This window comes from Artemia franciscana, chromosome 11, assembly GCF_032884065.1.
Source record: "Artemia franciscana chromosome 11, ASM3288406v1, whole genome shotgun sequence".
NCBI classification, from domain to species: Eukaryota; Metazoa; Arthropoda; class Branchiopoda; order Anostraca; family Artemiidae; genus Artemia; species Artemia franciscana.
In genome coordinates this window covers 2462354-2474552 of record NC_088873.1, presented here as the reverse complement: position 1 = coordinate 2474552, position 12199 = coordinate 2462354, and the positions used below count along the sequence as shown (strand labels likewise).

Here is a 12199-nt window from a genome sequence, read left to right as displayed (position 1 = left end):
GGGGGAGTTAGGTGGTGGGGTTCAGTGCTTTGGCGAGTTTGGTGCTTCTGGATGTGCTAGGACGATGAAAATTGGTAGGTGTGTCAGGGAGCTGTACAAATTGACTTGATAAAGTCGTTTTCCCCGATTCAACCATCTGGGGGGCTGAAGGGAGAGGAAAAAATTAGAAAATTGAGGCATTTTTAACTTACGAGTGTGTGATCGGATCTTAATGAATTTTGATATTTAGAAGGACCTCGTGACTCAGAGCTCTTATTTGAAATACCAACCGGAATTAAGCCTCTGATTTTCCTTTTAAAGCAATCTATTGATTCTTAGAATTTTGCTAGAGCTCATACCATATGAGCTCTTGGTTCTTCCGACCTCGTCACAAGTGCCATATGAGCTCTTAGCTCTTGTTTTGTTTTGTTTTTTTGTCTGCTTCTTGTATGTCAATCCTGCTTGTAGCCCTTTCTGTCTTTAACACTTCACAGAACTAATATGATTTTATTTCAGCTTATATTTTGCCATTTTAAAATTATAAGTACCTATACTATTGTACACTCTATCATTCTGATAACAAGAGACATAAGTTAGACAGACGGTCTTTTAAACCGGGGAACACAGCAATACAAAAAACAAAATCGTATTCAATCCTTTTTCTGCAAGCCTCTTTGCGCTTTTGTGCTCTGAAAATTGCAAGGCGTTGTAAAATATGCAAGATACCTGTAAAATGGGGTAAAATACGTAAATTACGTAAAATACCAAATTTTACCGTCACCAATTTTAAAAGTTACAACACTAACAGCTACGTACGCTTCTCCTCCATCCGAATTAGTTAAAATTGCATCATCAAATTCAGGAAATCATAGAGAACTCTTTAGGATATGTTCAACGTATATAAAGAAATGCAAAATTTCGTATTTTTTCCGAAAATCGATTTATTTCGTGTAATGCGAAAGTAAACACAATGCGTGTTGAAATATTTCTTATTAAGCTCATTTTATAGCTGGAAATATACTCATAAAAGCCGAGATAAAAGCATTAAATTCTCCTATAAGTAAACTGGTCATTCATCGTGGGATTATCCAGTATCCTAATTAGTTTGAATTTATGTTAGGGCAGAACCCAGTGAATAGATTTTGGGGAAAGATCTTCAAGATGCCTTGGTTCTGTCCTGCGAAAGCAGAGTAAATAGATCCCCCACATGAGAATAAGAATGGCTCATGGCCATGTGTAATAAAGAATGGGCGATTAATTTCTAATAGGCAACATAAAAACTGATGTATAAACTTAAGAGCTTCATTGTGAGTTCAATAGGAACAAAATGACTAGCGCTACCGAAATGCATCTTTACCCATCAGAAATAAGAAAATTTAGGAGAAGCCTGTTTATGGACTCTAAAATAGATAGGCTGAGTTAGCCTACAAGCCGAAAAGCCTCACAAAAAAGTTACTTCCGGATTATCCAGTGCACATTCGAGACGTCTGCTGAATGTAAGATCTAAAAAACCGGTTTCATAGTCACAAAGACAAAGGACGAGTGACAGTGCATTGGACTTTTATAATTTGGACTATATATTTGCACATTAAGGGGAGGGGTAAGGTTAGTTTAGGTTACTTTACAACCATCCCCCCTAATGTGCAAATGTATAGCCCAAATTATATTATTATACTAAAGTATTATATTTTCCTCATATTTTTGTATATTTTATTAGAGTCAGCCTGACTTCACTTCTCGAGTGTGTACTGGCTAATACGGAAGTACCAAAAACATACAATGTGATAAATAAAAGTGTGACAGTGTGATAAATAAAACCATACATTCCGTAATACATACAGTGTTTTACTACTATTAAATATATTTTGATTTTGGATGACCGTGTTATCTTGCTTCTTGAGTGATCATTGTAGCAATGAATTTATATTTTGTCTTTTTTATGTGTGAGTGTGTGTGATTCAAGGCCTATAATCTTATTTGAAAGGTCTTCAAGAATTTTCAACCCGGATTGCCGGCATTTAAACAAACCTCTGGAAAACCCCACCCTCATAGTCTAATTGATGCTGGCACTTCAGAAAAGCTCTGTGTAATCCCTTATAAAAGAAATTTAAAAACCTGCAATTTCTTAAGTTACAGCAATGATTCTAAGACAGGTCTTATCGGCTCTAAAATGTGATGGCAGCTGGTATTTTTTATTTATCCTTGTTATTTTTTTTATTTTATGAATGATCCCAACGTCTCTTATTGCATGGAGAAGTTTAGAAATACGATATTCAAAACTATGCAATCTTCATTAATGCGAAAACTATTTTGTTTGATATGTGGTTGGTAGACACTAGCCTTTTTATACGGGTGGAGGTCGTTGCAATGCAGGGACTTCTCTAACGGACCCCTCCGTCTGTAAAAATTGAAAAATAGCAGCGTAGAAGATGCAAATTTTTGGTATTTTGCAACCCATCCACCCGAAGCTTGACAAAATTGATACATTTTGTTCTTCTTCTTTTCTTTCTTTTAAGAATTGTGTCAAATGAACTAATGATACTTGGAAGAATTGTGTATTATTTGAATATCAGGATAAATTCCGTTCTTTTGGGATATTCTTCTTCTTCTTTTGAGATGGAATGGGAGGGTAGCCAAGGCATATCGGAAATTCGAATCAAGACCCATCTTTTAATCGCGTATTATATTATATGCCTTTGTAGGTCACATGGTCCAGCTGCAACATCTTCAGTACACAGGATCATGCTGCGGCTGCTATGGCTGCAAGAGGAATCCCTGTCTACGCATGGAAGGGTGAAACAGATGAAGAATATATCTGGTGTGTTGAACAGACTGTGATATTCCCTGATGGTCAAGTAAGTATTAAATTCCTCTGCATTTTACAGTAAAAAACATATATGTTCCTATCATATTGTCTATATAATAGGAACTTGTCAAATAAGTCGCTCTATAAGTCCACATATAGAGAGGGTACAGGAGCAGTGAATAGCTAATAAGATCACTCTACTAGATCACCCTCTCAGGAAAAAAGAAGTCGTATTAAAATGCAGTTTTTTAATGTGTTGAAACCTGTCAAGTCTGCTGGAGTTAAAAGAACCTGTCCAATGACAGGCATACAAAAAATCTAAAAGCGGACACTCTCTTGCGAGTATCAGAAACCTATTGACTCTGATTGTAAAATCAGAATACTCGCTTTGAGTACCAGTTTTTAAACTTCACACTATTATTTTCGTAGCTGAATATTAGTAATTGGCTAGGATATTTACTGGAATTACCAATAAGGTAGGTAGATTGTCTGGCTAACTAACATCTGTCTGTTTTTTTTTTACCTCAAAGAGATAAGCTTTTACCTCAAAGAGATAAGGCCTCTGTTATTGGTCCACCACTACTAATAACCCCCCCCCCCTCTTTACCACGGTAGATTGTCAGGCTAACTAAACCCTGTCTGGTTTTTTTTGCGCTTTTGCCTTGCGCGGTAAGTGTTGGAGAGGCCTCAAGCCCGATTTTGCTCCAGCTGAATTTACGAAATAACCCGAAAGAACTCGTGATATATTCCGATATATGTAGAATTAGGATAACTAACACTTAAACACTGATCCCAAAAGACAGGTCGATTTCTTTACTGAGCCTTCAATATATATATATATATATATATATATATATATATATATATATATATATATATATATATATATATATATATATATATATATATATATATATATATATATAGACAGGGTCTTCCGCGTCCGCTTGGTTTAAAAGGTGTGAAAACAGCTAAATGTAAAAAAAGAAAAATTAGCACTAAAATTCTCTAAAGAGTAAATGGTAGTTTTGTAAAGAGAATAGATGCATGTATCGATGCAATTGGGGTGACGATTTTGAGCATCTTTTATGATTCTGATTAATAAAACAGGTAGTAATATATATTTCTATAATAATCTGTATGGCACGTGACTTGCAGAACACCCTGCATTTCCTTCTTTCTAAAACTACGCAAACATTTATATACTAATAATTTTCAGTCAGTAATTTCAAAGTTGATCCATCATAGTTTGTTTTGATATGAATATTACCTGTTCATTACCATGCATGGTTGACGCTAAGTTCTATTTCTTTATATAAATAATATTTTATATTATATATAGTTGGTCTTAACATAAAACTGTCAAGGGAAATTCCATGCCCCCTCATGATTTTATTCTCTAGCTTTTTAACGCAGCAACCTGTCTTCTGAGTGAACTAGAGAAACCAAATGTTTGGCTAAACCTGGCTTTAGTCGATTTCCAAAAAGCTTTTGACTTAGTTGACCACAGTATCCTAATTCGTTTACTACATGATAACTTTGAAATTGACCCACTCTTAGTAAATATTGTTATATCGTTCCTTTCAGACAGATCACAAGTTGTAAAATACAAAAATACCTTCTCTAACCCCCTCCCTAGGTACTGTGGAATACCTCAAGGAACCTTATTGGGACCACTATTATTTCTTGTCATGATTAACGAAATTGGCAAGGAGTTCCCCCAAAGATGGAAATATGTTGATGACTTGTCGATCCTTGAAGTATGTCATAGGAATATTAGGAAATTTTGTGGAAAAGGGAATAGTTGTGGGAAAGGTCAAAGTCATGGTCAATTGTAGAAAAAAGCCAAGACAGATTGTCCAATTAAGTGGGCAGCCCAGTCAAGGGTAATTTTACCCCTTTGATTGCCGTGATTGAAGATGATTGCCCCTTTGATTGAAGTGACACCGTTGAAATCCTAACCCAATGTTCGGATGAATCCAAGAATCTAAATATGACAGTAAATCCCACTAAATCACAGATAATGACAATCAACTTCTTGAAATCTACTCCTGCTTTTTGCGATCCGATCCCAAGCGAAATGCTATTGAAACATGTTAAGCTTCTTGGTGTCACAATTTCTAATGATCTTAAGTTGGACACGCGTGTTTCCAACATTGTTAAACAAGCAAATGTTTCACTATCCATCTTTAAGCTACTAAACAAATTTAATTGTCCTAAGATACATTCCCTCCGTGTTTACTTATCCTTTATCAGGCCGTTATTGGAATATGCATGTCCGGTCTGGCATTCGCAACTTTCAAATGAACTTAGTGACAAAATCGAGTCAGTCCAAAAGCGTTCGCTCAGGATCATTTACAAAGAAGGCAAAATTCCATACTCCTTCCTCCTTAAAGCTGCGTGCATTACCACCTTAAAAGAAAGGAGGGAAAAAATGTGCCTGCTTTTCGCTAAATCAGTCATTTCCAATCCCCGTACTGAGGACTTACTCCCTGATTTTCACAATCCCATTAGACTCCGACTCCCCCGGTCAGCCTCCTTAGCAATCCCAACTTACTCTCCCATCCGTGCTGCTACAGAAAGGTTTCGCAAAAGTTTTATACCCTTTATTCTGCAACACCTTAATAATAATTCGTGATTATGTAATTGCCAATTCCCCTTTTCCTCTATTGCCGTCTTTATTCTTTTTTTATTTACTGCAATGTTTTTGTAATCTAATTGTTAAGTTTACTGATTTGCCCTTTATCTTTGAAGATTTTGCTTTTTTAATTCCTTTTAATTTTAAGTGTTTGACTTGATGTACTGTTTTGAATTTTTTTTTTTTTTTTTTTTTAGCTTTTACTTGACATATAAAGCGAATTCGGCTCTATAGAGCTTGTGATAGTCTTTTGCAAATAAATATTATCTTATCTTACTTGAGTTCCTTAATTCTTCTATTTGCCACAAAAAGAATCTGTCTTTAAATAAGTACTGGTCTGTTTTGTTTCTTTTCCTTATTTTTTCTTTTTCTTGGGCAGTTAATAAAAATAAAATGAAAATATATAAGGTTTCTTATGCTAACCGGAAAATGTTGATCAAACATCTATTTCAAACGCAGCAACCTATATTTCTTAATTTTCAAACAGTTTGTGGTAACGAACTGTAGTAAGGAGCGACCCAGCTCAATACTAACCGAAGCGTCCAAGACGTTAGACATTTAATTGGTCAGTTTCAACGGATAAAAAACAATAAATGTGTTTGTCTTTGATTCAGCATCTATTTTTCTTTTGTTAGCCACTCAACATGATTCTTGATGATGGTGGTGACCTTACCAATTATGTTCATGAGAAGTACCCTCAATTGCTACCTAATATCAGAGGCCTCTCAGAAGAGACAACAACAGGAGTCAAGAATCTCTACAAAATGGTTATGAATAACAAACTGAAAATCCCTGCATTTAATGTCAACGATTCAGTTACAAAGGTAATTTCTAGTAATACAACATTAAATTGATTAGCAATGGGTTCCCAAACAAGATGAGAGGATGTCATAAGGTAAGATTTAAGGGAAATAGGAGCTTCTTGGGAGGGTAAAAAGAAGGAGGCTTTGAATAGATTGGGATGACAAGAAGCGTGCATAGCTGTGTTGGCCTCAGGCTGCTTGATGTTGCAGTAAGTTGTTAGCAGTAGTAGTTGTATTAGTCTCAAGTCTATCCATTCACAGGCCATCATTGCCCTCCCCAACCACAAATGGAGCCTAGTTTTTGGGATGTGAAGGCGATAGGACTTGGAAGACCTGAGCCTTGATCAAGGGATAGTACCCCCTCCCCATCTTAATATAATGATCCATTCACTGAACCAGAATGCTATTATTGTTTAGACTTTTTTCTAGAGAATAATGTAAAATTGTCAAGAAAAATTGTGCCTCCCACTATCCAACCGACAAGACAGGTATGAAGGCATACAGCTCGGTCCGGTTATTTTATGGTTAACGTGCCAAGATCTGAGTACTTGAAGAACAGCTTTTATTTTTAAATTGTAAAAAGATGAAAGTGTTCCTATTTTTGCATATTTTTCAATATAAACCAACAAAAGAAAAGAGTAAATCTCAAAAACATAATTTTGCAGACAAAAACTTGCACAACAACATAAATACAAGCGCATAAATTCACCTCCCTCTCTAAAACTTTCTCGTATTGTGCCTCCCACTGTCCAACCGACAAGATAGGTATGAAGGCATACTGGAAGATAGGTATAAAGGCATAAGGAAGATCTTCCTCTACCCGATCGGAACGGATGGATGCTGAGTCTTTCAACCTGAAAAAAACTGAAGGACCCATTCTTTTTTTTCGCAGTCATATCACGTTCAGCAAGGTGCCAGAAAAAGGATCATCTACCTCCAATAGTACAAAATACTTATAAATGTAATCCTTGAAGGTTTTTGGTTAGTAATTTGAATTCGTTTTGGCTGCTGTCCCTCTTGACAGAGAAGAGCCAGCGCTCGTCGACCCATCAATTTCCGTTTCAGACTCACTCTCGCATCTGGATGCGTCAATCGTGTCAGACTCACAAATTGAATCTTCTGCATCCCCGATGCTTTTCCCGGGTGCGATGCAAAGACCTTTGTGCCTGATATTTCTCACAAATTTATCAAATCTGTGGGCTTGCAGGATATTCAATAAAACTATTCTGATGGTGTCCACAACCTATTGTGGAGTTGGCTGGGCGGACAGTGGATGGTCCTGGATATTCCCATATTCCACTTGGAACATATCCCCACTTGGAATAGCCACGGCGCTGGCCGTGGGCTAGGAAAGATTCCTCGTGGTAATCAAAGGTGGGAGAAAGAAGTTCTTTTTGCTAGTATTGGCTCTGAAGATCAAGTGGCCCTTGCTGCGGATTGGTGTCCAAGCTAGTTTGAAGATGGTAGGTTCTTATGCTGAGGAAAATAATGGTTAAGATCTTGATCTTTATACTACCAAGGAAGGCTCTTATAAAATGGAAATCTCAATTCAAATGCTTTTGCAACCTCCAACCCAAAAAGGTTTTTTTTTTCTACATTAGATATATTAAATCTACGTTTATAGCTAATACTTCCTTTTTCTCATCAGAGAATCCCTGAATTCCATAGTATTTTTGCAGACACGGAAGGTCTATCGGCCTGCTTAATTTTTTGTTTGGGTCTTTGGCAAAATAAATGCTCGAATTCCAATTTTTTGGCTAATTCGTATAGATATGGTTAACAACTGTAAAGAATTAAGTAATCCCGTCTTTTCGTACCGAATTTTACGTATATGTTCCTGAACTAATTAAAAAAATATCGCATTCTGATCAATGGTCTGTGTTGCGCAGGTGTAGATCATCTGGTTCGATGCCTTTGGTCGGGAGCGTAATGCATGGTTGGGGGCATGTCATCCGGCGCTAAACTAATTTGATCCAAGAGAAGTAAATCACTTTGAATTGGTAAACTAGTTGGATTGTTGACAAAAGAAATATTCTGATAGTTCTTATTTGTAGCTATAATATGTAATTTCATGTAAAAGTTACAATTTATTCTTTTTGCTCTGCAGATTTTTACGAATGTAAGTGACAACTATATAAACTATGTAAGTATAAATGAAGTATTGTATATAATATGTAGTGTATTGTATATTGTATACAATAAATAAAGTATATAAAGTATAAATTATAAAAACTATGTAAGTGACAACTACACAAAATGAAGCGAATCCATCTTTTCCTACCGAATTTATGGATACGTTCTTGAAGTAATTTATCTTTAACAAAGTAAATGTTACAATTTTTGATCAGTGGCGTAATCTCGTCAAAATCCTTGAGAGGCGGCGAAGTTGAAGCCAATTTTCCCAAATCAAGTGAAAATGACATTGAAAACTGAAAATTGAGTCATACGTTACCATAAGCGCAAACATATACCAAAGAAAACTTACCTGTTTCTCTGGATATTTGAATTATACAGGCTTATCTTAATTTTGACAAATTTTTTTGCAGAAACTAAATTTCAGCTAGGGGACAAACTGAGATCTGAGGAGGGTAAACTTGGGTCTGAAGGGGGCAGTTGCCTCCCCCCTGTCCCATAGCAAATTACCCCTGTGTTTTGATACTTTTCTGAATTTTACAGACCAAATTTGACAACTTATATGGTTGTAGAGAATCCTTAACAGATGGCATCAAGAGAGCAACAGACGTTATGCTTGCCGGAAAGACTTGCGTTGTTGCTGGATATGGTGATGTTGGCAAAGGCAGTGCTCAGTCATTAAAAGCTTTTGGTGCACGTGTTCTCATCACAGAAATTGATCCCATCAATGCTCTTCAAGCCGCAATGGAAGGCTATGAGGTAAGCAGCTTTAAGGCTCTCAATTATTTATTTGACTTCTTTGTGTTACAGGAACTTCTGTATGCTTAGGATTGCATATCACCTTAAGTTTCATCCACTCTTGATTTGTTTTTTTCTGTTTATCAGGTGGATTTGGTAAGTCTTCTCTTCGACGTTTTTATAAAGAGTATAAAATGTCTTGTAGGACAAAGGTCTATTACTTGTTATGATCTTGCTCCTTTTTAATCATGTTTTAATTCGATTCGTGTCTCCTGATTCTCAATTTCCTCAATTTGCTGTCTTCAAATTCGCTTTGTTTTCCTCTATTCTCCCTCTCTCTTTAACGGCTCTAGCCGTTTACCCCCGAGGAAAATACCCCTCCCTTCCGAGGAAAATACCCCCCCCCCCTTGGAAAATAAGGCTTTCCAAATTTGAGAACTTTATTTTAGTTTTGATGTTTTATTTTCCGTAGGGGTAAGGAATTTTGGTAATTGTATATTATACGCCACTCACTCTAGTTTACGTTGTGTAAAACTTGAGAACAAACCGTTTTTTTCGTTCGTTTCTTTCGTATTAGCGTGAGACAAGTGACAGAATAGATGGGAAACATATAGTTCGGACTATATATTTGCACATATTTGCACGAGATAAAGTATTTGGAACAGTTTAAAGTCAGAAAGTATTTGTACAGTTTAATTGGAGTATTTGGACAGTTTAAAGTCAGAAAACAATACTTACTTCATTATATGTAGAATAACTGTACCCTACACATTTTACATGCAGACCCGCTATACTTTACGCCCCCTCCCCCTAATGTGCAAATATATAGCCCGAATTTGTTTCTAAAGTAACGAAGAAATCGGCATGTTCTTGAGTTTTACACATGGTAAACTTGAGCGAGTATCTTATAATACACAAGTACCGGAATTTTTCATGGAGAGTATGGAGTTTCATTGAGAGTAAGGAGCAACATCAAACCTTAAAACGAAGAGAAATCATTACGTATATGAAAGGGGTTGCCTCCTCCTCAAGACTCACTCTTTGCGCTAAAGTTTCTTATAGGATTTTAAAACAAAGCTCATTACTCTAATTAAACGGTCATTGTGTTTCAGGAATCGTTCTTAAAGAAATAGGACAAAAAGTCAAAACTGTAGTGTAAAGAGCAAGGTCTTGTGGAAGGGGCAACTCCTTTCATCACTTGTCTGTGTATTGTCTCACGCTATAGTCTAGTAAAAATGTGGTTTGACCTCAAACAAATTGCTATACAAATGATCCTTCCCTACCCGACTAAAAAATATGTGCTGGTTCCAAATCAAAAAAGTTTGACGCTCTTTCACAAATTTCACAAATTTGAAATCTTTCACAAAAAATTTATAATTTCGAATTTAGGAAGTGGTTTAGGGGTTTGATTTAACATCCCTACATACATCAGAACATAACAGCAACTTGGACTGAGGGTGGAGAGAGTGCGGTAGTCTCTGAGGCAAATTTGACGTACATATAAGTCTTACTTTTTCGAAAATTGCCATCATCCACGAGTTTCGAAGGATTTTCGGTTTGCGGCGGATACAGAAGTAGATTTGAGGTACAAGAATTAACAAAAAATCTAATTTGTCAATTGAAACTAGAATAATTTCTGAGAATTTTTACAGAATCGCTCAACTTCTTTTGTAAGCTGCAAAAGTACTTATGGTGTCTAACTGATAATTTTCATTTTTTAATTCAAACTAGAAAAATACCTGAAAATTTTAAAATTAATTTGGTTTCTCTTTTTCTTTAATTAACTCGTTACGTCATTTTATGGGGTGGAATTCTAGTCTAGACTGATGATTTTTTTAATCTGTAAGAAAGAAATTTTCGAGGCGGACGAGAAAGATGTTGTGACTGAAATATGAGCGTGAAGCATAAACGAATCAAGTGAAAAGTGAGAATGAACTGATGTGACGGCTGTTGTGGGGGATTGTTTTCACAAGTCATGCCGAAGTTCTTACACAAATGCAAATACCTTACCAGTACTTCCGATTCTTAGTCAAGCAAAATGAGTCCCAGAGGGGGAGTTCAAATCGCCTGATTGGACCATTTGATTTCAAAACCCATTGTTTATTTTGTTCGAGCTGAGTGGTTTTTGAGAAGACTCAAAAGAAGAAAAAAAGAAGGAAAACAGCTTTCGTGTCCGCACAAGAGTTCGGTAAGATACTGGTGGGACTTAGTCAAAAGCGAAATGATGACTGGTCTTAGGAAGTTCACGGCCGAATTCTAGCACCAAATTTGGATATACATGCAGCAGATGTTATATACCACAAAACATGTTACTGCAACTTCGTATCTGGCAAGAACCTCACTTTGAAAAATTAAGGAAATCCGACTGACAGACTCGAAAAAAAGAGAGGTGGGGAAGTAAACATGAATCAAAAGCAAGAATTTGAAGGGGTGATGCGGTTCTTTGAAGCGAATGATGACGAACAGTTAACAATTTGGTCAACATGTTGGGTGAGTTTCTCGGTGATTCAGAAGAGCCTGTATTGCCAATTTTACATGAAGAAGCTCGTCAAGGAGAGGTTTGGTAAGGAGTAGTGATTGCTGAGACAAACGGTAAGGCTAGTGTTGCCTCATGAAGGCCGGTGACTTATGCAATGCTGTGAAACTTCTACGCACAACCAAATGATAGCGACGAAAACTAGAAGAAAAGGAACATTGTTAGTGCGGCGGCTGAGTTGTTGAAGAGCGACAGGAACGACCTGAAAAATTTCGAATAAAGTTTGAAATACCTGCCACAGATTCTGAAGTTCATCCTGGAGAACTTGTTCGTGAGCAAAAAGATACTAAACTGAAAGCTGCTATTGGCCAAAGCATCATGTCAGCCATTCGACCTTGGGCCATTAAACCTCCTCTTCAAGTAGGACTTGCAGTAAAGGGTTATCATCATCAAGAAACCCAGTCCAGTTAATTTGAGTGAAATGCTTCAGTGTCAGCAAACATCGAAATATAGGGATTGCAAGATGATTTTTATCTGCTTTTTGTAATTGATCTCTGTGTCGCATTATATCTGAGTATATTTATCTCTTCTTTGGAACTAATAATAAAGTAAGATTTATAAGATGA

The 12199-nt window shown here is 36.5% G+C and overlaps 1 protein-coding gene across 2 annotated transcripts in view; it reads left to right on the top strand.

Annotated features, from left to right (window-relative positions):
• The window catches only part of LOC136032684 (adenosylhomocysteinase-like), a 44720-nt gene that overhangs the window by 21572 nt on the left and 10949 nt on the right, over positions 1–12199 (top strand). For both annotated transcript variants that reach the window (XM_065712981.1, XM_065712980.1), the window contains exons 3-5: positions 2682–2834; positions 6059–6247; positions 8903–9118. In XM_065712981.1, the coding sequence (XP_065569053.1) occupies positions 2682–2834; positions 6059–6247; positions 8903–9118 (558 nt within the window). The remainder of the gene's footprint in view (positions 1–2681; positions 2835–6058; positions 6248–8902; positions 9119–12199) is intronic.